Genomic DNA, 26,567 nt, shown 5'->3' with positions numbered 1-26,567 from the left:
AAGGGCTGTAGGAGGAACACTCATACAGGAGGGCCAGGCAGGTTGACTGATTGCAAGGTAGAGCCCAAGGGTCACACTGGGACTCAAAGAGGGCAGAGATACTGGACACACATGCATACACACACATAGATCCACCCATTCAAACACACACAAACGCTCTATACCCCTCTGACCAGCTCTTCATCATTACAAGTCAAACTCAAGATGAAGAGGAGACAGATTACAAAACCGATGGAGTGATAGAAAGCCAGATAGGAAGAGACAGGACAGGGAGGCTCGACAGTAATCTAAATGTCCTTTCCTATGATTGTCATTGGCATTCTTGTAGACTGGCATGTAGCAGTACAATATGTCAAATAATACCACTCACCGTTCAGTCTGCTGTAAAGGGTAGACCTGTTTCCATAATGTCACAAGTGGAAAAAAATCTTAAAACGATGCTTCCAGCAAGCCTAGGTCCTGCATCCAAAAGATCCATCAGGATCACTAAATGTCTCCAGTGGCAAATTCAATCAAACAGACTGTTCTTAACTGTCATGACAAAGCAATTCAGGGGAAAACAAAGATGTTTGCTGTTTAAGAAATGAAGAAAAATAATTTATTCCTGCAAAGGCAATTCACCTCAGAGGAACATTTTCAAAGCTTTCCCTTTATGTTTATTTGTTTTCCCTTTCCCTCTTTCCCTTTTTCTTTGTCTTCTGTCAAAAACAACTTGGGCTAACATCGCAAGCTGTCACATCAAGGCCATCCCCTGCATCTTACAAAGGGGTGAATTCTGCAGTTGGATGGAGCGGCAAAACTCTCAGACACCCAACCATCGCTTACACATGAGGTGTAAAGACTGAGGAAAAAGTATTCTTCTATTTGAACCAGAGTTTGTGCCCTGAGGACAAACTCATTATAGCACAGTAAAGGAAGTTTTGCATGCAATAACTGAACAAATAGATATGGATACAATTCTCAGGATAGTACGAGATCTACATTTAAACATTTGAAGCTATTGAAAATCATTGAAAGAATTTGAAGCGTTCAGGGTCTTTTTTTCCTGAACGATAACGGTGTCTCACGATTGTTATCCGTCAGACACAGCACAGTATTTAAGAATCCCTTGCTTATCAACCAACTCTGAACATAGCTACATGTAGCTGCAATATGATCACAACCCAGTGCTATAACAGAGTCTTTCATCATGTCTGAGTGGACACACACACATACACTCAGACACACACGCTTTCAACATCAGCAGATGCTTTCAACTATTAACATCATAGAAGCCGGATAAGTGTGCCCCCTCTTTTGCAACAACCACTGGGGAGGTGAGAGGCCTTGTAGTCAACATGCTGAAAGACTACTCAATGATCAAAGACTCAGAAAAATATGACCCATGATGGTTACTCTGAGAAGATAGTAGCAATGGGGAGGCAGAACAGGTAAAAGGAGAAAGAGTTGAAAGAGACATAGAGGAAAAATACGGAAAGGTGGGGGAAACAGAGAGTGGGAGGCAAGGGTAAGGGAGGGTGCAAGCACACATTTCCCACTGGTCACCACCTTACAGTTGATTCTGATATTGCCTTCCTAGATTATAATCAGCATTGGGCATCAATACTGAATTGGTTCTTAAATACTATTACTTATTTTAATGATGTGCTTTTTGATTGAGTTTGGACTTAATGTGATTCAATCTCCGTCACATGATCCATGTGGATCAATGCATTTATTTCATCTGGTTAGTTCAGCCACTTTTGCGCTGAAAATTGTTGCTAAGCTTTGTATAATACATGACAACAGTACATCTACAAACTCTAAATGCTAGGTGAAAATGATCATGCAAGAAAAAAGGTCAGTTTAAAGCATTTATTCCAACATGATGTAAAAACTCCATGGTTTGGACATAATTACCTATTATGAACTAATGCTGGTTCATCAAAATGTTATCACTCATGTTGAGCATGGTTAGTAAGAGAGTATATTTGCAAATTTATAAATATTGTATTATTCAATGGCTATGGATTCTATGTAGGCATGAACAATCCAAAATACATTGAGTATATTACAGAAGAAAGTGAAGAAAAGAGACAAGACGAGAAGGAAAGAGAAGGAGAGGACAACAGATCAGAAGGGAGGGAGAAGGAAAAGTAGTCAAGAGAAGAATATAAAAACAGAGGGTGAATTCAATCTGGAGTATTCGATCTATTTGTCTATAGATCTGTCAAGACAAATGCACCTCAGTGCTTACCTGTAATGGCACAGGGGCAGGAGGGGCGGTACAGACTATTTCAATTCAGCAAAAGCATGTCGAAGCGTGTGTGTGTGTGTGTGTGTGTGTGTGTGTGTGTGTGTGTGTGTGTGTGTGTGTGTGTGTGTGTGTGTGTGTGTGTGTGTGTGTTTGTTTGCGATTGTGTTTGTGTATTCGCTGTAAGACAAGACAAAGAAAGAGAGAGTTATAAAAAAAAGGCAGAGATAAAATGGGGACAAGTGTAAAGAGAGCTCCTGGACGAAAGGTGGAGGCGCAGATGACCACATTAGAATATGAATCCAGGGCCATGGGCACTCTTGGCACTTAAAGAGCCCCTAAAGTCAAGTGTCAACTATTATGTGTCATCAGTGGTGACACAGGGTCACAGAGCAGGATGGCTTAGGTCAGCGACGGTGCTCTGAACATGCACCATTAAACAGTCCCAAAGTGTGCAAAAAGGACATGCTGTCATTGGGTGGAAAAAAGGCGTTGCGGTGTAAAGAACATCCATCCAGATTTTTACACAGGGTTTTCTTGTTCAGCATTACACACTCTCTCTGATTTTCAATTAGGTGAACCGAGTCAATATTTGCATAGACACATTAAGCTAATGATATGATATTTTACATAATATGCGACACGTGCATTAAAGGTGGTAACATTAACAGATGTACCTCATTTCCTCCGATTAAATATCAAATAGGTACAAATAAAACACACAGGCAACATGCTGAATGTATAAAATGCTTCAGTTGTTTGCTGCTAAACCAGCTCTGTAATTACCTGAAGGATGTTTTAATTGTGGCATGTTTTACTCTTAATATTACTCAACGCTTAAGCAGCCCTCCAAGTGAGATTGATTGGATAAATCAGTCGGAATTATGGGAAAACAGGAGGCCTGCCAATCAGTGAGTTCGAGTGAGTTTGTCTGTGTTCGGCATGTGTGGCTGGGGACGTGCCAGCGCATGAGCACATGTACATGTTTGTTCGGATATGTGCATATCGATGTGGGAGTGTGTGTGAGTGTGTGTGAAAGTATATAGCGCTGACAGCTGGGCTTGTTCAAAAGGCTTACTGAGCATTCTGCCTGTTTGGGAAGAAAAAAGCGCAGAGTCTATCAGAACAGGAATCTAAAACCTGTGTCAACAGCATAGTACAACTGGTGTAAACAGCCACTGAGTCAACATGCTATCATTCACATACCAATAGAGAAGCAGCTCTGATTTATTTGTAAGATGCTAGTTTTTTAGATAAAAATGTGACAAAAAGACGACGTATTTCTGAAAAAGTAAAACAAGTAGATAGTTTAATGAGCACTACACTCCATGGAATCATTCCAGAGACAGTGTTTATGTGGGCATGTGCATGTTTTCAAGTGTGTTCCTGTGCTGAGTGTGGTGTGTGTGCGCAGGTACGGTGTTTGTGTGTTGTGCATGTGTGTGTATTGGTTGCCAATGTGTTTACACGAATATGACTCCACATTGTGTGTGCGAGTAGACATGTGAGACCATCAGCATGTCGGCGTCACAGCCCTTCACTAAGACCCAGATTAACAGTGACAGGCAGAGATCCCTCTAATTATCTCTTCCTGGACCACATGCAAATGGCAGAGCCGCATGGAGAGCAGCGATTGGCTGGGGCAGCCTGAGCGCTGCCGACGGGCTAATGATCCTGGCGACAGGATACAACCTCGTGATGTACCACCAAAAACAAACCCTCATCGTCAAACAGCTTCACACAGGAGTGCACACACACAGAAATTATGTTAAAGGTATTTAGCTGGTGCCCTTTTTAAGTGTGACTTATACCGAAATTAAGTGTAAAGAAGATTAAAGTCTTGCAAAAATAATTAATTAATTATTTGTTGCTGACAGAAATAAAATCAAGCTCCTTTACCTTTTTGCAGAGGGATGAGCTCTCTAACCCCTATGCTACAATGGTGCATCAGCACACATATGCAAATGTGTATTGACATTTAAAATGGCCCTTGTATGAGTTAAACTACTATTACTCATTTAGTCATTAGCAATATCAAAACCACTACTATTACGTTTGACTTTACTTGGCTCGGTATTGACTAAGTAAACAAAATGTGTATTCATTATTTTTTTTCTATATTGAATTATTACATTACTGAACAGCATTATTCTTCAATACACTCATTAAACATTCTGCTATCTATAAGCCTAACTCAGAGTCACCTCCAGAGGGTCTGAATAAAGATGGCACATGGTATAACATAGTAATAAAATGATGGACTGGAACAGACGGTCACAGTCTGGCTCTTGACAATGGACTGCTGCAGTCAGCTAAAAAGTCAACTCAGTAAATCAGCAGGAAACATGGCAACAGAGTCAAACAGTACACCGTGTCTTGAACTGAGTCCCAGTCCATCTTAACTGGTTGACAAAACTGGTTCCAAGGGCAAAATATGAAATTAATTTGCTGACGGAGCTGACCAAAACAAATACCCAGTGGACATACTAGAACTTCTGAGCAAAAGTTTCTACAAAGTTCCCAACTGTTTTCCATGGTAACATTATGCCTGAAGGTACCGTGTGTGGAAAGATAGTAAAGATAGAGAGTAATAGATATGATTCTACTGTAGAAGGCTCATACGACAGTCCGTTTGTTACAGTACTCAATCTAATGTGGGACACACATCATTTTTACAAGAGATGAAAACCAATATTTGTATTCACTTTACTCTAACATCAACGTGATGTATAACTAGTTTGTGCTTCTGATTTTGACACTGAAAGAAAACAAAAATGTTAAATAGACCAAAAAGTTGCAGAACCATGGCTTCAATTAATGTTTATTAAAACCTATAGTTAAATACTTGCTTATAAGGTATGTGTAGCAAAACGTGATCTTGCAAGAGCATACTGCATTGGTGTCATCCTCAGAATGCTGCCATCATAAGAACAGAAATTCCTCCCCTCCAACACCATTACATCAACTGAAGACAAAAGCATGGCTTTGCTGTGCCATGTGGAGCACTGTCTTTATATTTGTATCATTAAAATACCCCAGTGTATTCAGAGAGCCTTGGGACTTGCCATTTTTTAATCAGGAACGGGTGGCTTTGTTTTGTCCCTGTTCAATCCCTCATTTCTCTCCATCCTCGAGGGGCTTTGCAATAGATTAAGTGGTATTTTCATTTAGCACTGGTGTTACAAAGTCTTCCCAACTATTTATCCATCTAAGATTGGAAGTTGGAATAATCAAAGAGGTTGCTATTTATATTATGAAATTATCTGAAATCACAATATCTGTGAAAAAGAGGTCAGGTGAAAAGGCAGACAGTTCCCAATAGACAAGGGATAACCAGATAATCCTGTTGAGAAGCTTGCCTTGTGGCATACAGTAAGCACTATACACCGACAATCCTGTCAGTGAATAGTGACATTATTGTAAACAACTGTAACTAATTCAACTCCTTTGGGAGGAGGAGGAGATTGTAGCAGTGAACTGGTTAGAATATGATAACTATGATAACAAGAAAGAGATGGACAAACTCATTTATACAGGGCTGAGTATCCATTAAGGATGCACATTTAACTTTTTCATTTCGGTGAAGAGTTCTACTGTTTCAGCAGCACTTACACTTAGAGCTGGACACAGAGAACAGAATGTATGCATTATTCAAAGTTAACTCAAATATATTCCTAGGCTTGACCAGTGCAAAGCCATCTATATCAACTTTCATAGGATGGTAAGTTAGCCATTTATTAAGGTCGCAAGGAAACAGGATGTAAAACTGGATAGGCAAGGTCGTAGAAAAATATATATCATTCAACTGTACTGAACCACAAGTACAGTGTACTGAAACACACAGCAATGTGCAGTAATGACTAATGTCTTGTGTTTCTGTATTGGTTTGACCATGAACACTCTCTTCCGACAAGATACATTTGTCTCAACCCTCAAGATCGTTTTTAGAGGGACTGGACAAATATTTCAAACTATCACACAGAGGCCTCATGTTGGAGGTGAGAGGAGGTAAAGGGAGACCGAGAGATAAATACAACAGAGGGGAAAGAAAGGGAGAGAGAGGGGGGAGAGGAAAAGTGTGGCCGGCCTGCCTGCCTGGCTGACAGTTGACTCTGTTGGATGTGACTTTCACAGTCTGCTGGCGGTTTGTGTGGAAGCCATCACATCTGTGACTGGCCGTTTGATTAATGAGCCTCTCAGCTTGTCTGTGCAGTTTGAGGAGGGGCCACGGCCTTATCCCAGGCATCACTGATTTATTCGCCTTTGGAGCAAACCTCCAAATATCACACACTGAAATATAAGAGCGAACATCCACACGCATGCAGGCAGACACATGTACGCCCTCCATGATATGCATACAGTGTACGCGTTGGTGCAGTGCAGATGCGTACGCACACAGACGGGCTCTGAAGCAGACTCGTGCACAAAGGCTCGCCCCTCTCCTTCACCACCTGCTTATGGCTAATGAAAACCTCAATGTGTCAGTGCTGTCCAGGGGTAGCGAAGACAATACACACCATGTATAACCAAGCAGACAAAAGATGTATTCTGTCTCCACCAACACAAACTCCCATCCCTAGCTGTCAGTCAGTGGAGGGGACACACACAAGGGGATCGACGAGAGAAGAAAGAAGCCCTTCCTCAATGACACATCACACTCTCCTGATTTTCAAAAGTGACAAGTCTTTTGAATTTCTGGCCTCGAAAGACGGAGAGCCTGATGATGGCTTGAGAGCGTTTCGTCTTGTGTCTTTGGCAGCGGCATCCATGAAATGTCACTCTGGCTAACCTTGAAGCTCTTTCCTCCTGTGTTGTTTAATGCGTCCAAGTCTAGGGCACCCAACTGCTCAAAATGGTACGGTAACATCACCCTTTAAGGCAGATAAATGATTCCAGAGATACTTCCAGGTACATAAATGTGCATTAGCATGTGCATACCGTCAAACAGGCATACTCATGCTCTCACACACACACACACACACACACACACACACACACACACACACACACACACACACACACACACACACACACACACACACACACACACACACACACACACACACACACACACACACACACACACACACACACACACACACACACACACACACACACACACACACACACACACACACACACACACACACACACACACACACACACACACACACAGCTCCACCAACAGCAAGCACGCACTCCCTCATTCCCTGAAGCGTAAAGTAAGACCATTAATCCAGACACACTGAGATCCAGCTTCTCCCCAGGTTGATCAGCGTCCGTGGAGGAAGACGAACATTCTGACATATTTGTTTTTATTTTATTCCCTGAGAAAAAGGCCTGCCATATGGCAGAGCCCAGGAACAGATGGCGATTGCCCACTTCCTGAAAGCACAAGCGTCTATCGCTGCAATTTAAGGAGCCGCTCAAGCAAGAGAATGCCACAGACTGCCATTTTTCCACAAACTGCTATTGTTATGGACCTGAGGGGTAACAGCAACAATGAGACAATGCAGAGGAAATGCTTTAGTGTTCCGTAGTTACAGTGTAGCTTAACATATTAAGCTACCAAATCTATGGGTCAATGCTGTTAGTACTTTCTTACTGACAATGGGTGAAATAAAATCGTGATGACTAGCTCTTTCTCAGAAGAGAAAATGTTTTAACGCACAAGACATAGCATATACAAACTTTACTGTTGGTCAATGTATATTGTCTGCTGCCCCATGCTGGTTCTAGGAAGTACCTGGAGTAGTAGACCAGCAAAAGGGATGTTGGTGTGAATGTCCTTGAATGATATTTGGTCCTTATGATGGAATGGAGGAGCCGCCCTTTGACACATCGAGCTTCATCCCTCATACTTGTCTACCCCTTATCAACCAGGTCAGAGGACCTCTTCTGACATACAGACTCAAGGAAAGTGTCTCAAAAAGTCACCTTGGCATTTCTCTGTGGCAATATTTCATACCTTTTCAAAGATTTGATGTATTTTCCTTGGATGGAAAAGAAAAATTACATAAAAGACAGTTTATAAAGGCCTTTTAACGCAATGAGCAAATTAATGAAAGACATGGGTCGGCATTGCTGCTGTTAATTACAACCTAGGGGTTGTTTTGCTTTTCACTGTTCTGTAAAAAAATCTGCTGTGATAGTTACAAGTGTTCACTAAAGAAAAGGGGATTTCAAAGTGTAACCAAGGACAAAGCAAATTAGTGATCCATAGATCAGTGTTTGAAGAGGAACTATTCGGTTCAGTTAAATCACTTGACACTTTGACTCCCTGCTTCTACAGCAAATTATGACTCATAATTTGAAGTAAATCTGTAGATCATGAGAATTAACACAAAACCTTCAATGCGCAATTTCTTTGAGGTGAAACGTCAAGCACATAATTAACATGAATATGTAATGTCATTGATTTAGGCATTTCATGAAAGGAACCTTGCTTTAAAGCTGCTAAGGACTCATTACAAAGGAGCTGAGTGAATACACGTCAAGATGGTACATCTGCACTGTAGTCCTATTGAGGTCTGAACCTTGATTATTGAATACTGTTTGACGTGGTATATCTGTAGTACACCTTTTTCAAATGCCAACAGTACCATAGTATCCGATCTGTAAAGGATAATTGAATGAATTTAACTTGAGAAAGATGGTGTTTAGAAGATAAATATGGAGTTATTTGAAGCAATGAAGTAGAAAAACAGAAATCATTACCTAATAGTTTCGCTAGAGAAAGATCCTTTACAGATTAAGTGTACTGGGAGCCAACTGGTTTTCAGTCAACCAGTTTTCCTCCCAGTCAGTCAATCATATTATTTTGATCAATCCATTTTCCAAACCTGCCATTCATCAAAAAAGGCCGACAGGCTAGTCAACCACCTAGCCATTCAGTCAAAACACCATTCAGCCTGTCACTAATCCACTATTCAACTGATTCATGCTTGCTACATCCATATGAACAGTCATACCCTAAACAAGGCAGTGCCCCAGTTAATCAGCCATTTAGCTGCCAGCAAATAAGCAGGCTTAAAAGTTATCACACCCACAAGTTGTCCATCTATCCATTCAAACTTCCAGCCTGCCAGGAAGTCAGGTCAGCCAGTCAGCCAGTCAACCCTGGGGGTCCTAGGGTGGTATTAATCAGTCTGGTTTCTGCTGAAAAGCTCAATCTGCAGATGATGGATGAGCCATCGTGCTGAGGGAACTGAAGTGACAGGTGACAAAGAAGGACACACACACCTGTATAAATCCACTCTTACTCCTGTCTGGCTACATCGTCAAGGTAGCAGGGTGAAAATGTGTGTGTGTGTGTGTGTGTGTGTGTGTGTGTGTGTGTGTGTGTGTGTGTGTGTGTGTGTGTGTGTGTGTGTGTGTGTGTGTGTGTGTGTGTGTGTGTGTGTTTGTGTGTGTGTGTGTGTCTCAGCATGTGTCCTGCTCTGCTAATGAAGTCATCTGAACAGTGATTTAACAGCCCTGGTGTAAAAGCCTACCGCCCTTAACTCATAGCCTTGCTCCATTAGAATGTGATATAAACCCTGGGCACAATAACTGTCCTGCCACTGTAACAATATATAGGAGGCCAATGGGCCACACTGCTAACTCACACAGTCAAGGGAGTGGGAAAAAAAAGTATGTACAGAGAAGGGAAGTCATTCAAGGAGACTTATACTCATAAGACTGAATATACAGAACATAACAAGGTCACAATGATAGGTGTTTTCATACAGTATAAGACAGAGTCATTATTATTAACATGGACAAAAGTGTAAGCTGATATCCTCTGGTTTGTCCAGCATCTGGAATGAGTAAAAGAGCAATTGTTGTGAAGCCTCTGTGAAAACAGCCGAGGGCACTTCAGTCTGCCGTTATGCAGAAAGCATTATCCTTATCTGCACTAACAAATGGATCAGTGGGTCCAACATCAGTGCGCTTATCTCGTGAATGGTCTTCTATAGCTTGAGAGATATTTTTGAGTCGGAGATGGATCTGAGGAAAACTTTGACAGCTTACATGTCGCCAGGCGTGAAACTAACTTCCTGCTCTGTGCAAGCGTCTCATGCAGAACCAAAGCCATTCTCCAAATCCTCCATGAAATCTGCTCCTCTGGCCCAACAAAGGGAGGCTAATGAGGCAAATGGCAGAATCTCAGACATTTTGATACTGTGAGATTAGGGTGAATTATATAACCTTTACCCCCTTCCTCTCCCATCCTTCCTCATACTTTTTGGTGCCATGGCAGTATTGACTGCTCTCGATCTCTGTCACTATTTCAAACTGCGACCAATCTGTTTCCCCCCCCCCTTCTCTCCTCCAACAGACTTTATATCCACTACATTCGGTTTCTATTCATGTATACCCTAACACTAATTTGGCTCAGACAAGCAATGACAGTATCGGTTTTAACATGCAACAAAGCATCATGTAAGCGGAGGAAGAATGGAGTGTGTGTGTGTGTGTGTGTGTGTGTGTGTGTGTGTGTGTGTGTGTGTGTGTGTGTGTGTGTGTGTGTGTGTGTGTGTGTGTGTGTGTGTGTGTGTGTGTGTGTGTTTGGGAAGAGGGGGTAGAGGCATGAAGGCGACAAAGCTTGTCACAGCACAGAGCTGCATACTTCACCCTTATTAGACCTGTGTCCTTGGCAGATGCAGAGCTTGCCCTTTGTTAGAAAGGTGTATGTGTGTTACAATGGCGGTGATTTAGAATGGATTGGGCGTAGGCGTGGAGACAAGGTGCAATAGCCCCATGGCTCCCTGATAGCTGGCAGCGTGACAGCTGTGAATGGAGAACAGGGAACAGCCTGAAGAATTGCCATCTAATATGTGTCACATACTTGCATAAATATGTATGCCCATTGAAAAGCAGAACAGGAGAGTGGGGGGAGGTGGAGGATGGGAAAGGAGTGGTAGACCTGGGCAAACAAATCTGGAATCAGGTGGCACTAACATCTTCTGAGCTAGCCCCAATGTTTCAATCTTTTACTACCTTCCTGGTTGTTCCAAGGCCTGAAGAAAAGGCATACCTCAATTACCAAAATGTGCACACACTTTGTCCATGCAAACAGTCAGCCACATGTGCATTAAAAAAACAGGATCCCATGATTCAACACACACACAGGGTATTATGGCACTCCAGTACACTTTCCAAAAGTGTTCTTTCTCAAGCTCATCCTCAATGGTAAACACCACATGAGCCCTTGGCCTTTGAACAAAGTGGAAGTTTGTACCTATGATGAGGAGCAGCTAGGCTATGTGATCCCCAATGACTGGACTGAAGTTAAGTCAAAAGGGAATTTGGAGGTGGAGGGAAACTTGCCTCCGGAGTCCCAAATGAACGCCTCATTGTGTACATGTAAAGACACTTGTGTTTGCACGCCCTCCCCCCTGTCAGTGGACATGTGTCTATTAAGTGAAATGAGTGTTTTACCTGTTGGCCAGCAGAGTTTTGAAGGTGATCTGACTCATGCCCTGATAGGCTGGCAGCACTTTTGGCCAGTCCCATGCCCATTCGACCACTGCACTCTGTTGATGTATGAGGATAGGGTATTGTTAGTTATTAATCAGGGTTAATACCATCAGTGCATTACTGCTCCAGCTGGGACCCACTAACAAAGGAGGAGGGGGGGTCTTCAGCGCAGGCTACCGACACCAGGCGATCAATCATGTCCGCACAAGAAGGTTTTTATTCCAATAAGACAGCAATTAATTTATAAATCCATTTGGGGGGATGTAGCCATCATTTATAGAAAGATAAATCAATTTTGGGAGGGAGTCGTTACTCTTGTGGCTGCTCTGCTTTATTTTCTTACCATCTTCAATGGCACCCCGCCAACCCCCCCTCTCCCTCCATTTCTTACTCTCTTTTTTGTAAACACACGCATTCGAACAAACCCAAACACACTTGGCACTAGCACCATATTGGGAAAGCAAATAAAAATCTGATTGCTTTGATTGCCAAAATGTCACCTTAACTCCAGGCTGAGTTTTATTGACTAGAGGAGGAGAACTCCACTTGTTCCCTCCACATTCATCCCCCCTCTCAGCTCCTTCCTCGTAGGTGATTGATGGATGTAACTTTTTTCCCCTCCACCCTCCATTTTATTTGACAAACAACACAGGCACCTGAAGCGGAGAAGGCATTTTAATCATTCTCTTAATAGGGTGTTTCTATGCAAAGCTATGCAGCCTCCTGTGATAAGCCGAAAACAGGCCAAGTCTGAGGATTAAAACGTGTCTGTTCTTGAAAAACAATTGCAGCAAACAGAGCTACATTACAAGGGATGTAATGTGTGTATAAATCTAATCCTTATATATTTGTTTAAATAAAAATACACACACAAGCCTTTCTTGAGAAAATACAAGCTTTTGTTGATTGTTTTGTATTATATCTGTCGTATGAGCATGGCGGGTGAAAGCTGACAACTCTCACTTTTAGCTAGGACTACATGTAGCTAAACTTATCCTCTTCATACGGAAAAGAAAATCTAACAATTAACTGAACATCATGGTGGCACTCCTGGGGAATAGTTTGGGGTAAGAGGGTATACGGTTCAAAGCTCCAAAGAAGTGCACTTTCAGACTGCACTCTCCTTTAACATTATTTTTATGGAAAAATAAATCTCTTCTCATCTTTTCACCTTTTAAGCGTTCTTTTCTTCCTGCTAGTCTAACTGCTGCTTGGAAAAGGTAGCGACCTATGGAGAATAGGAAAGCTGACAACTTCAGAGATTGCCACAGTATCCAGTTCACTAGAGACTCTAACAGCTCCTAACCTTCAACATTAAGCTTGTGGCCTTGGGAGGAAGTAAAAACGACACCACCCTGCACATCAAAAGTACATCCACACAGTACAAAGTCTAAAGACACATAGTTGCACCAATGATCACTAGAATATCAAATACATTTCATAGAGGTAGAATAAATGTAAAAAAAACAAAAATTGCTACCAAATAAAAATGTGATGACAACTTGTAAAGATGCTTGACAAACCTGATCCAGCGTCTTCTTGCCAACATGATCAAACTGGTGGAGAGGGTTGAAACAGTCAGGGTCCATGCGACTCTCAGAGCCAAGGTCAAAGTTCACCACGTGAGGAGGATTACTGGGCGAATTTGTGCTTCCACTTAGGTTTGACATCAGTAATTCCTGTATCCATGGCGGAAGTGAAGAGAGAGGGGAAAAACAAAAGAGACAGAGAAGAGGGAGGTTGAAAAAGACATATCATGACTGACAGACTGTCAGAACATATTCTGTGAAGAAAAAGGTTGACAAACCGAGACCAAATGAGGCAAAAAAGTTACTTTTAAAACAAAACTTCCTCAGACTGAAAGATTCATGGAGCATACTGAAGGACATTCAGCATCTAGACATTAGGATTTTTCTTTACTATTGCAATATTCATTATTCAGTTGGACTGCTGACAAAATGAAAGCATAACATAATCAATTTCTCCAAGATCCAAATTGATCAGCCTCATAAAAGTATAAAAAAATCCAATATGTTCAGGAACATCACCATAGGCCTACATTATAAAGGCCAGTATAAAGTAATGAGTATGTGTACATCTCTTTAAGTGTGTGCGTACATGTACAGTACATGAGCATCCCGGTGTGAATTCACTATATTCCCATCCGTCAGCTGGACATGGCCTCTGAACCTCCTACCCCCCCGCCTCACCACCAGCCCGGTCTCTCCCTGACCTTCGTGTTCTTGCGTCGACCTTGGCTCAGTGGAGATACTCGAGCTAGCAGGAGGGTAACTCAGAGCCAGGGAATCCTATTCACATTCTATTCAATTGCTACGCAGAGTTATAGCCGTTCACCGATTCCGAAAACAGCAAAAATAATGTATATTCCACACTGTGTCCTAATAGACTAGTCTATAGGAGGACCATGTCTCTAAGAAACACCCCAACTTTCAGCCCATCTTTTCCCAGCTAAGAAAACTCTATTAGTACTGTATTGATTCTTATAGCATTCTGCAGGAGAAGGTCTAAGCTTCTTTAAGGAAGTATGAATAAAATATATGATATACGATATATATTACGATGCACTGTATTTTTTATTCCCATTTAATTTTAGCTTGATTTCATGTTCTATTCTCTTGGCTCTGAATCTATTATTTTTTTATTTTGCGCTTACACGAAGCTTTGTTTCCATGCTATAAATGTTTTGTGTAAATAATTTTGAATTGTTCTGTTATTAATAAATGCTATCTAAATGAACTTGCCGTGCCTTGAACATTTCTCCAACAAAGACTTAACCGTTAATATTTGCCAATGAGTTCCAACCGATGTACAATATGATTAATCGTTTCCTCAAAATGAGAATATGCTCATCACCTTTTCCAAAAGGTTTATGTCCTCGGTATGAACCATTGTGCCTGAATGTCAGAGACAGGGTGGGGAAGTTGGAAAGTATTGGGAAATTGGAATAATCCACAATATGGTTTTGATCTTTTATAATATTTGTACAGAGTATTGCAGGCCCCATCCCATTATTGATAATCTTTCCCTTTTTAAGAGCCATTATGTTAAGACATGAGCCCAAAAGTCATTCAGTGGGTAATGTATAGATATTATTGCCTTTGTGATATACAGTAGCAGGAGATTGTTTGTGGGATGTAAATGTAGTGTGCTGTAGATAATGGATGTTTTTGTTTGATTTTAACTAAAGAAGAAGTGTTAAATAGAGTTACCCGAGGAGGTGTTATAGAACCAGTTAAAATGACCTGCAAGTTTTTGTATGTTACACTTTTTATGTCGTTTTTACTTCTTTCCAGGAGTCCTCTCTTTAACCCACTTGTTTTACCAGCCCTCTATGTATATATGTATTTTTCAATTAACTCAGGCACATTTCATTCAGTTAAACTTTTTTTAAGAACCGCTGCTCTTTCTCACTCAGATCTCCTACAAAGAGTGCTATGCTGAATGTGGTAGCTCCATGTGGCTCCCTCTATTCTACATGTGGTGAGAGTATAACACAGGAAACCACTGTAGGTTTGCACCCTTGAGGTCACCTGAACAACAGAAGATCAGAACAAGCAGACTGCACACAAGCAGCAGCCCCCTTCCCTCCGTCTCCCCCTCCTGAACAGCCTGCGGCCTCAGGCCAGCAGCCACCTAATTGCTGGGGAGAGGGAGTGCTTCCCTACCTCATTGCCTTGGATGATGTGATAGATCTGCCTCAGGTAGTCGCTGCCACCTGCTTTGTGGCAGACCTCCAGCAGCATCAGGCCTATTTCTGCTCAGTCAGTTCAGCGACTCCGCTCTCCTTTCCTCGCTCAGAAACACTAGGAGAGAAACAGAGATAGGAAAAGCAGGAGATGAGAGAGTAAACACAAAGACCGAAAAAACAGGCAAAGAGGAAAGAGAGGAAACAGGAATAGGGGGGTGTCAGCTTGTATCTCTATTACACCTCTGGCTAAGAAAGTATTTTTTAGTTTAGTGAATCATTTTGGGTACAATTTTCACCATTTTGGATTTGCAAAAAACAATTGACTGAAACACGACTCCTGAGATAAGAATTAATTATCTGTTTTGGTTTTTTGAAATGCAATTCTTGGGAAGAAAAAAAAAATTGAACAAACGTTCAGACCATTCAGGTTAAGGCTTCCATGAAAGTAAAAAAACAGCCAAATTATTAAAGGGTTAGATAACACAATAACTTTACTGTTTTCATTTCCATTCATAAGATACATAGGGGAATTTTAACCGAAGTATGCTGGGCACTAAAAGTGATTGGTGTGTGTGTTCTTAAGCGTGTGTTACTGTGTGTCAAGGTCCTTATGCATGTACATTCCCCAACCCTGGCAGACGCCCGCATCATTTTCCTGCCCTTCCTGTATGGATGGATATCACCCTACCGTCCATCAAACCTTTCCTTCACATACACTTCCTGTCATTGTTCCTGCTCTCTCTCTCTTCCCCTTTGTAATTATAAGGTGGCAGAAACGGTGTCGCCTGTCAGCCAGCCATTGGCTGCTTGACATTGAGAGTGGCAAAGGAAGAGGAGTCCCCTCTCGTCCATGAACATCCCCTCATTCTTTTGCAGACGGCCCGGCGGTGGTGTTGTCGACGATGGTGGCTGTGCATCCGTGTCAGCACCTGTGCTGTATCCTTTCCTGTCCATCACTGTGCAGGTGAAGCAGATGATTGGATTCAGTCAGCGGGGTGATTAATGAGGGCCCCTCCGGATTTGGGACAGCCTATCAATCATGTCATTAGGGCCAATGTGCCCTGAAAGAGGCAGACCTCCGCCAAGGAATAACTGCATTCATCTTCATCTGTGTATGCATCCCGTCAGCCCAGCCAGGGTCACCATGATGGAGAACAATAATCTTCTCCTCTACAAATTACTTTGCAAAGACAAGGTGGGTGGCGTGGGGAGGGGGGTGCAGTTGGGAAAGGAAGGAGGCAAAGTGGGATGAGGGGACAGAGATGGGAGGCCTCGCAAGGGGCAAATGTTCTTTGTTGAGGGGTGTACTGTGTGTGTGTGTGTGTGTGTGTGTGTGTGTGTGTGTGTGTGTGTGTGTGTGTGTGTGTGTGTGTGTGTGTGTGTGTGTGTGTGTGTGTGTGTGTGTGTGTGTGTGTGTGTGTGTGTGTGTGTGTGTGTGTGTGTGTGTGTGTGTGTGTGAGCTGCTTTGAGTGGAGTGCCAGTAGTTTTTTGGAGTTATTACACCAGTGTCTCTCTTTCTCTCTCCCCCTCTCTTTCTGACACTGTATTCTGATTGTTTACAAGCCAGGCGTCACTTCACTGTGAAGGTTAGTTTAATGAATAGTAATGATCCCACTGAATGCCTCCGACAGGTGATACATAATCACTCTTCTTTCACTTTTCCACTCAACCCCCTCTGCACCCCTCCATTGCCCATCTCCCCCGATCTCACCCTTCTTCTTCCTGTCACTGGAACAGACAGCATTTCCTAGAACTGGCTGTAATCTAATCAGTTTTTTTATTTATTTCATTCTCTTAATTTGTACATGTTGTGGTACGGGACTGAATCACCTTTTTATGAGGATGGATGTATCCAAAGTTTGTTATGATGAAGTGAGCGACCAGAGGCACAGTTTCTGGGAACAAGCTACAAAATGGCGAGCCAAAGGTCACTTTCCGCCCAAAGTGAAAGCTGTTTTCCCATCACTCCAGCCTGCAGTCCATTCAGTCAGACAACATGTCCATCATTTACCACAACAAACACATCTGAGATTCATTGATCTTACTCATGAAGCTTTAACATGAAAAATGATCTTGATGATACGATACATCAGAATTTAAATGCTCAATTAAAAATAAGCATATCTGAGCTGCATTCTTTTTCATTGTTGTATTCAGTATCTCTTTTGAATGTCAAGTAGTTTACTACACCATCAGTCAGTTTGATCAGTTTGAACCACCTCCTTCATCAGCCTTCAATCTCAATTACTATTGATAAATCACTAAAATTATGTACTGGGAAATTCACTTTATAAAAAGCTGTTTTTACGATCAAAATTATCTGCAAAAAATGATACCACAATTTTTGTTGAAGCCCAACATGAATAATCAATATCAATTGAGACTAATGATGGATAGCCATAATATAGTGTTTTCCTGAATGCATGAAAAAGTAATATAAATGACATCAATACCATTCTGACCTTCACCTCTTGCTAAATCCTCGCAGTTGACCTCTCACCTGTCTGAGCAGAGCTTGCGGGCTTTCTGCAGCTGCATGTTTGTCCACTTTGGTCTTTTCTCCTCCAGAGTCTGCAGCACTTTGTGCACTGTTGGTTTGGGAACGCCCTGTCAGACAAACAGCAGACCATTAAGGTTAATAAGTCAGAATGGTTCACAAACATTAAATCAACCATCAATATCCTAAAAGGATAGTATCAGGGTTTTGAAACACACAACAGGTTGGTATTATGCTCTCAGTTAACCAACTTTGAATAAAAACATCCAGCTAGTTACTATAGATAATATTGTTATCATTATTATTGTACAAAGACCGGATCATTTACCTTCTGTTGAATGCCCATGGTAGCCTGTAGGCACTCAGCCAGCAGGGACAGGGGTTCCTTTGCCCCACGGGTGAGGGCCAGACCACTGATCTCTTCTAGTGTGTCAGGGTCCTCCAGGCCCTGGATCAGACAGCCTAACAGGGCCCAGAGTAACAGGCCCATTAAGCGCAGCTGCCGAGCATGCTGGGAGAGGTGTTTCTCTGCCACTTGGAAGAGGTAGCGGATGGGGAGAGGTATGGATGCTACGGCCAAGGGCAGGTTGGTGAAAATGAGGGATAAGGCTTGGATAGTTACAGATATGACAGCTGGAAGGAGAAAGAAATGTTAGCTTTTGAAAACAACCACCAGATGTTGTATTGCTCATTTGAAAATGTGACAACCAACATACGTACTCTTAGTGGCAGTCTCCTTTCTGCGTGCTTCCAGTGGTGTGTAGTTCCACTCCTTGGGTATTTTAGCTAGGATGCTCTCTGGTACATTTTGCTTAAACAAGGCCCCACTAGGCTCCTCCGTGGTCTGCCAACCAATCACCATGGAGACCAGGTGTATCAGGATGCTGTGGATGGACTTTGTGACGATCGCTCGGACACAGCTGATCACTACAGGTACAGCCCGGGTCGTGTCTGAGAGAAACCGTAAAAGACATGCAGCGGTTAAATAAGTTAGACTAAAAGACCTTTCTATCTATCAATGATTTTTTTATGCTGCTGCAATAAAAAAAGAAAACATCTCTCCTGTGTATAAACAAGCATCAGGTTTGTGTAAGGCTGTGTCAAGTGTGATGCTGTAGCAAGGTCCAAAGCCATGCAGTGAAAAAGAAGACACCCAGGTGACTTCACAAAGAAAGATGAACTACTTTGGAATAAAGCACCTCTACTCAACCAGGTTAACAAACGAAAAATGTTAAGTGCAGTTGACCTACAATGGTACAATTTCCTATTTTTGAGACCACCATCTGAAAAACTCACTAGTCACTTTAGAAGAATGAATAGAAATGAACCTTCAGAATATGATGTCAAGTAGAATTCCATAAGCAAAAATGTTGCCTGCTTTACGGGAAACCCTGTTTTTTTATTATTTTAAAAGTAGACGTATAGTACAAAGAAGTCTCTCAGTGCACAATACAAAATGTAATCCTCCAACTGTGTGTAGGAACATTTAATACTGTTCTAATAAAATACATTTGTGATACTATACAAGGTCTTAAATCATAAAATGTTTCGACTTGTAAACTTGTCAGAGACCCACCGACATGCCATAATATTGACATAAAAATGAAGGGTAGATTAAGTTTTATGATTGCTACCAAATTAGAGTGGGTTACATGCAATAGCCCCTAGTCATAGCACGCTGAATAGGTGACTCCCCTCTGCAAACAATTGGAAAATACAGAGACATAAATAACTTGTCCATCAACAGACTTCTAAGGTATTCTGTTGAAGTATGTGCAGTAAAAGCGAGTAATGTCAAGTTAAATTCAGATGTTCTCGATTAAACCCAGGTGGCCTGACAGCAGACGTTGTACTAGCTTTTCCAGGTGCACCTCTTCTTTTGTCGCTCTGCCCTTTCATATCTCTCTCATATTGAAAGATGAGCAGCTACAGCATGAAGTTGTATGGCACCCATAAACTTCCTACAGTGTAGACTGTAAAACCAAAGGCTACAACAGAGAGATATAGTGCTGTGACGACGCTGGAAGTGCACTGAAATCTCCAGGGAGGCCTAACAAATGTGTGACCTCAGACCCATAGAAAAGAGGTGAGCGGAACAGAAAATGATATAGCTTTTGGAAGGAGAAGCGCTCTGTGGCAGGTGAGACCTAGACCTATTTTTCAAAGTCACTTGGTTCTCAGAGTTTATACCGCCCGCTACAGTATTGACTGGAGTATTGATTCGAAACAACCTGCTACCGTGTGATGAAACATCAGTGTAAGTGGAGAAATAGTCAACTCTCAACATAATCTATGAAAGTGAACTCAAGTTGAACAGTTTAAATAGAAATGGGGGCACCGGGGGTATCCTGTAACCAAAGTTATAATACAAAGATTTGGCACAGTCAAATAATTAAACTAATTACCCTGTGAGGATAAATGATGATTGGATGACTTTTAGAATTTCTCCCTGGCTTACACTATCTCTTTTTGGTTTGTTCCCTCTGTCGACCCATCCCTTGCTCTGTCTCCATCCAAATACTCTTCTTCAATCACCCTAATGTATGCTACAATAATTACCACTCAACCAGGATATAAAAATCACCACCAAAAGGGGCTCCATACTCCACAGGAGTTCTGATTAAGCTCTGTATCAAAGCATGTACCAGAGAGAGGCAGAGAGAAAGGAAGAGTTTGGGAGTAATTGCAGTCTCTGTAACAGCATATTAAGTCGTGATTTAGCTCACGTGCATGCAATGTCAACACTGGCCCTTAGAAAAAAGAAATTGGGTCAGATTTACTTTTGTATTAAACTTATCTATAATAGATTTAGAGTATTTAGTGTATTTAGTGTCTCTCAATCATTAACCCACATTCATTTTATGTTATCCAAGCAAGACACAGCTGTGTAACAATCAGAAAAAAATAGATACATATACATATATTTTCTATTAACACAAAAACACATTGGGTTTTGAAGCAGACAATGCATAGTAGGTCATTACTGCAGCTCCTAAGGTTAGGGTAAGTCTGTAGTCAGGACTTCAGTTCTGCAACATTATGCAGCAGCTAGTTGCTACTTTACCTGCCAGTGTGTAGAGATGCTCCCACATGCGTGACCTTTCCAGGTATGGCTGAAGGGACTGAGTCAAGGCCTTTGGAACATTATTCAGGCAACTGAAGAGTTTGAACAATGCAACGATGAAGTCATCTCCGGCCTTGCAGCTGTCTGTAGACATTTCTAAGCTGTTCTCTTGGCAAATATCTGAGAAAAAAAGACTGAGTCAGTTAGACACTTTTGTGCATAATACAAATAAATGTGTGGGAAATCAAAAATGCTAATGAAGTTATGAAATCTTTAATACTCATGAATACACACACAACAGGATACAGAAAGAGATGAAGAGGATTAGTCATATGCACACATACTTTCAGTTTTCACATTTTACACTCACCTACACACCGTGAGTTTTTTTAATTGCGATTCAGAAAATATCAACCTTATGGATGTAGGTAGTGAAAGATATAAAACCATATTCTATGAAACAGCATATTTGATTTCTTCATACAAAAACACATTGGAAAATGTCAAGGCTGCCCAACCTGACACATGTTAACAGAAAGGGTGAACAAAAGGCATTGTAAAATAGGAGGGGAAGAAAAAAAACACACATCTGTGTTAGATGGAGAAGAAAAACAGACCAGAAAAAGGAACAGATTTCAAAGGCCCCACAGCACATGGAGACAGGAAGTGAAAAGGAAGAGGTTTTGACAGGGTGTCCTTGTGGGGGTTGCTGTCTGAGCACAGGGCTGAGGATGGAGGTGTGTGTGCGTGTGTAAACCATATGGATGTCTATATACTGTATGTGTTTTGTGCACTTACAAGTGTGTGTGCGTGTGTGTGTGTGTGTGTGTGTGTGTGTGTGTGTGTGTGTGTGTGTGTGTGTGTGTGTGTGTGTGTGTGTGTGTGTGTGTGTGTGTGTGTGTGTGTGTGTGTGTGTGTGTGTGTGTGTGTGTGTGTGTTAAGTTGACAGGGGTTGCTGAGGAAAGGCCCATTGCTCCAGAGGTGGCAGACATCCAGCGGTCTGTCAGTCTGCTGTGTGGGAGATGACAGCTATTAGAATGGGAGAGTATATGCAATGCAGCAGTCAATGAGGGAGCGCTGTGATGGAGGGCAGCGAGGCTTCGTCTGACTAATGCTGGACTATTTTAAAATGACTAGGCTAAATTAGCTGCTGCATTATAGAGACAGTAATATCAGCCACCTTAATAACAGGCAGGTAAAAAGCACTGCCACCACTCAAGGTCCAGATGAGAACTGATATCCTCTATCTCCCTGTCTCCATCTCTGAGTATCCCTTTACATCTCTCTCCATTTCTTTCACCATAACATATCTAAGCCTCTTAAGCCCCGGACACACCAAGCCGATGTTGGCCGACGATGGATGTCTGGCCGACGATGAGAGTCCTGTCACCTTACTCAAATTGGTGTGTCCCGCACCCAGGGTCGGCGTCATGGGGGGTAATTCGCGGGCCATGTCCCCCCAATTGAGTCACTGTGCCCCCCCAACGCAGGGCGGGCAAGCCTTGCCACTTTGCCGTTTTATTTTATTTTGTATTATAAGTGAAAACGTTTCCACTAAAAGTTGTTGGTGTGAAATGAATCAGAAATAAAGAATACAAATAAAAAACACAGCCTGAGGGCACAGCACTGCTGCTCTTTGATTGGTGTGTTGCTTAACCAATGACCCCCGACCTTTGTTTTGTTGTGTGCGTGTGTTAGATGAAAGCCCAGTGGTGATCTGTTCATCTGTTATACTGATACAGCAAAGCCATATAAAATAATATGATACAGTACTACAACAAGTACTTCTGGGTCTCTGCGTTTCATTCAAGCTCGGCTCTGTGTGTGTGTGGGACGAGCGCATTTTGTGTGAGTGCGCGAGCGGTACCGTGGAATGTTGTTGTTAGCATCTGTTTAGCTAGCTATGCTAGGATATAAAGAGCTGTTTCTAAAACGGTGAAGGGAAAGTCCTCCCCTGTCAGACTGAGAGGATCTTATAACGTCAGCTCAGTGAGGTTATAAGGACTCTTTCAGTGTTTAGATAGTTAACTTTAGTGTAATTTATCTCATGGGTCTCAAACGGTTTGGTCACCATTTATGTAAACAAGTATTTCCGAGGAACACCTTTAGCCTATATGATCATTATAGTTTTAAAAAACAAGATAATAAATGAAAAACAGGTATAAAATACTATATGAGTATATATAAAGTTGTTATTAATAAACAGTGAGTGATTTGTAAAATATCCATAAAGAAAAATAAAATCTGTTTACAGTTCTGTTTCGTTGAGAGATGTATCCATAGATCTCTTAATTTTGCACTCAAAGTGCGCCAGATTGATGCTTTTAACTTAAATATTTCAAAAAAATCTTGCCGGGGGAGCATGCCCCCGGACCCCCATAGAGGAGGTGAGGTCCACCCCCTACTTAAATCATGTTCACATGGATAAGATACTAAATACATTTGCACACTTTTTATATGGTGGCCTATGTCCATATGTTTCTGTTTGGGTGGTCCTGCCACAACCGTGCATGTATGCACAAGTCATAGGTGCGCTATAAAATAGCACTACACCCCTGCAATGTGTGTGAAAGACAATAGACTTTACAGCATGTTTTGAAATTGAAGTTACGTTGGTGATTGTGTGTTGGTTATTGACGGCAGTGTGTGCCCCCCCGTGGTAAATGATTTCCCCCCCCATTCGATTTGTTCTAGAGCCGACCCTGCCCGCACCGTCGTGTCTTTTCGGCCGTGCCGACACCTTTTTGGCCGAAAACCTACCGATTCGAGGTTTTCACACCGCAAAGACTTCAGCTGATTCGACATTGCCGATTCAACAAGTCGAATCGGCGGCGGAAGGTGTCGGCACGGCCGAAAAGACACGATCTATCGACATCTATCGACGCCGATAAACGGCTTGGTGTGTAACAGCTTTAATAACACTCAAAAGTGCTCAACCAACCTGACCTACAATCAGTCTATTAGGCTGCATAATGTGGGTTATGCTTGCATCTTATTCATTCTACCGTGTTGTGTACTGTTTTTATTTTTCTTCCATGCTAAATGCTTGTAGCACTTCGGGATCTGAACTCAGATATGAAGCGCGTTATAAATTAAACCCATTATTATTATTATCTCATCCTCTCCCTGTCCGGTAATTGGTCCTCAAGGAAAAAAGTGTTCATGATGTCACTGGTGTGGCTACAATGCTCCAAGGAAACAGGGGTGACTAACATAAATGTACACTTGGGGTGAGAGCATGGCATGTTAACTAGGGGCATTTCAGTAATGATCCTATTATGGACCAGAAGATGACTTAAATAACTGATGACAGTGCGCTGGCACATCTCGGAGTATACACCATGTATGCAGCACACACTAACTCTGCTTTTTGTTGGTGTTTCTGTGTCGATTTCTCGGTTCCTTTTTTAATTTTTCCTTGCTCTCTTTTCCTCCCTCTCTGTCTCAAAGATTATCCAACCTTGATACATAGCCAAGACATACACCTGTTTATCTTCCGGACAACCAGTCAACCAGTCACAAGGGCCCTCTCTGCAAACCTCTGTAATTGGAAGCAGACATGCTGATGATTATAAAAAGGCGGTGTGTGTGTGTGTGTGTGTGTGTGTGTGTGTGTGTGTGTGTGTGTGTGTGTGTGTGTGTGTGTGTGTGTGTGTGTGTGTGTGTGTGTGTGTGTGTGTGTGTGTGTGTGTGTGTGTGTGTGTGTGTGTGTGTGTGTGTGTGTGTGTGTGTGTGTGTGTGCACCATGTTGTATCATCTGATTTAGCAAAATACTTGTTGTGTACAGTACTATTGATGTGGAGGAGTAATTATCCTTTTGCAAATACTTACAATTTCATTATGAGACAGAGGGGGGTCAATTAGCCAGCTTGTTAGCTCTCTAGCAAGTAAGTATGCTTTGAAAAGGCAGATTTTTGTATTAAAAAATTGATCACAGAGCAACCACACTGTTGAAAAAGTGCTGTCAACTAAACAAAGTGTCAACAATACTGTCCTGTTCAATCTGCAGCTGACCTTAACAAGTTCTGTAACGCACTAAATAAACTGGAAGTAGTAGAGTCCAATTAAGGTCATTTGTGACTCATTGAATTATCATCTATTAGTGAGTTAAACATATTCATATCAATAGAGCACCAAGAAAGAACCCATTATATACATGTACAGTATGGGGAAGTGGCTTATTGGAGTGTAGGCGTTCAGTCAAGCTGTTTCTTCTGTCTGTCTGCTTCCTGGTTAATTAGCCCGTCACCGTGATAACACGCGAGAGTCAGCGCTTCCAGCGTTGATTTACGGCAGCGTGCGGGGAGAAGCATTGCAGAGACTCTGAGCCAGACTCAGACCGAGCAAGAGAACAAGACAGTGAGAGTTGTTATTAATGAGGTCGCTATAATGTGAATTAATGTGCGAGTGCACAACAGTCTTTAAAGGTTAGACTGTTGCCAGTGCGGAGGGGAGAAGAAGGAAGGGAAAATCTTTAAAGGTCAGCGTGTGTGCTCCGCCTGGGCCTGTTGAGTGTTTATTACTACTCTCTATTGATTTAGTGATGATGGTGACCAAGGTGAAAATGATGATGATGACAAAGATGCTGATGATAACTTCATAAAATGGATAGAGCTCATCTAAGGTCTGTAAAACTCGTTTAGGCTCTTAGAGCACCATAATTAAGACACCGGTAAACACCATCCCACTCATGGCCGCTGGGGGATTGAATCTATGGTCCAGTATTATGAAAATGGAAATATCAAATAATTAACGAAAGTGCCTGAAAGCTAAGCACACACACGTTGCACTTTATCCATTTATGCAGACACATTCCTATATAATAAAAAAACAGACTTACAAGAGTTCTCCAGGAGTATTGTGGGCAGGTGACAGTCTCTGTACAGCAGCATTCGCAGAAGCAACCTGGGATTGTGTCCTGGGTCAGAGGTCAGCAGCCTCAACTGACACAGAGAGGCCGCCTGGCCCACGAGGCCATCTCTGAGAGTGGGAACAAGGAAAACAAAGTTGACAGTTCTGCAGTGTCAGGTGAGTGTTCAGAAAGCAGTACATTTCGCAAGAGACAACAAAGGAGGGAAAAAGCTTCACAAGTGAAAGACAGAGACTGAAATCACAGTTCCCTTTGATGCCAATCTGGGTAGAAATTATGTTTATGCTACAATGGTAACTTCCTTCAGTGTCACTCACTCCTGATATAAGTCTGCAAATGCCTTCACTCTCGCTTACTAATAGCGTGCACCGGGAAGGAATTAGCTCTAATCTTGGCCAGCTAAAACCAAATTAACATTTGGGAGACAGCCAAATACATGAATATACAGCAGTACCCCCCTCCTACATATTTTGTATAACCAAGTGGCTGCAGCCAGCTGTGGGTAATGAGCCGTATCCTTGGTGAGTGTGCAAGTGTGTGTGTGTGTGTGTGTGTGTGTGTGTGTGTGTGTGTGTGTGTGTGTGTGTGTGTGTGTGTGTGTGTGTGTGTGTGTGTGTGTGTGTGTGTGTACCCTTCAGAGCCTGTGCTTGTGGTTGTGTACGTGTGCAAGTGTGAGGGCATGCTAACATGTGTGTGCCTCCATATTACTTTATACATCTCAATAAAATCTAA

General features: G+C 42.1%; 1 protein-coding gene across 1 annotated transcript in view; it reads right to left on the bottom strand.

Annotated features, from left to right (window-relative positions):
* Positions 1-26,567, bottom strand: part of kiaa0825 (KIAA0825 ortholog) — a 99,791-nt gene that overhangs the window by 38,265 nt on the left and 34,959 nt on the right. The window contains 9 exon segments of the mRNA XM_034212705.1: positions 11,657-11,751; positions 13,219-13,374; positions 15,382-15,467; positions 15,470-15,519; positions 17,905-18,011; positions 18,230-18,534; positions 18,622-18,852; positions 20,966-21,145; positions 25,806-25,945. Of these exon segments, the coding sequence (XP_034068596.1) occupies positions 11,657-11,751; positions 13,219-13,374; positions 15,382-15,467; positions 15,470-15,519; positions 17,905-18,011; positions 18,230-18,534; positions 18,622-18,852; positions 20,966-21,145; positions 25,806-25,945 (1,350 nt within the window).

This window comes from Gymnodraco acuticeps, unplaced genomic scaffold, assembly GCF_902827175.1.
Source record: "Gymnodraco acuticeps unplaced genomic scaffold, fGymAcu1.1, whole genome shotgun sequence".
In the NCBI taxonomy this organism is placed as follows: Eukaryota; Metazoa; Chordata; class Actinopteri; order Perciformes; family Bathydraconidae; genus Gymnodraco; species Gymnodraco acuticeps.
The sequence above is the reverse complement of the archived record's forward strand: the minus strand, read 5'-3'. Positions and strand labels throughout refer to the sequence as shown.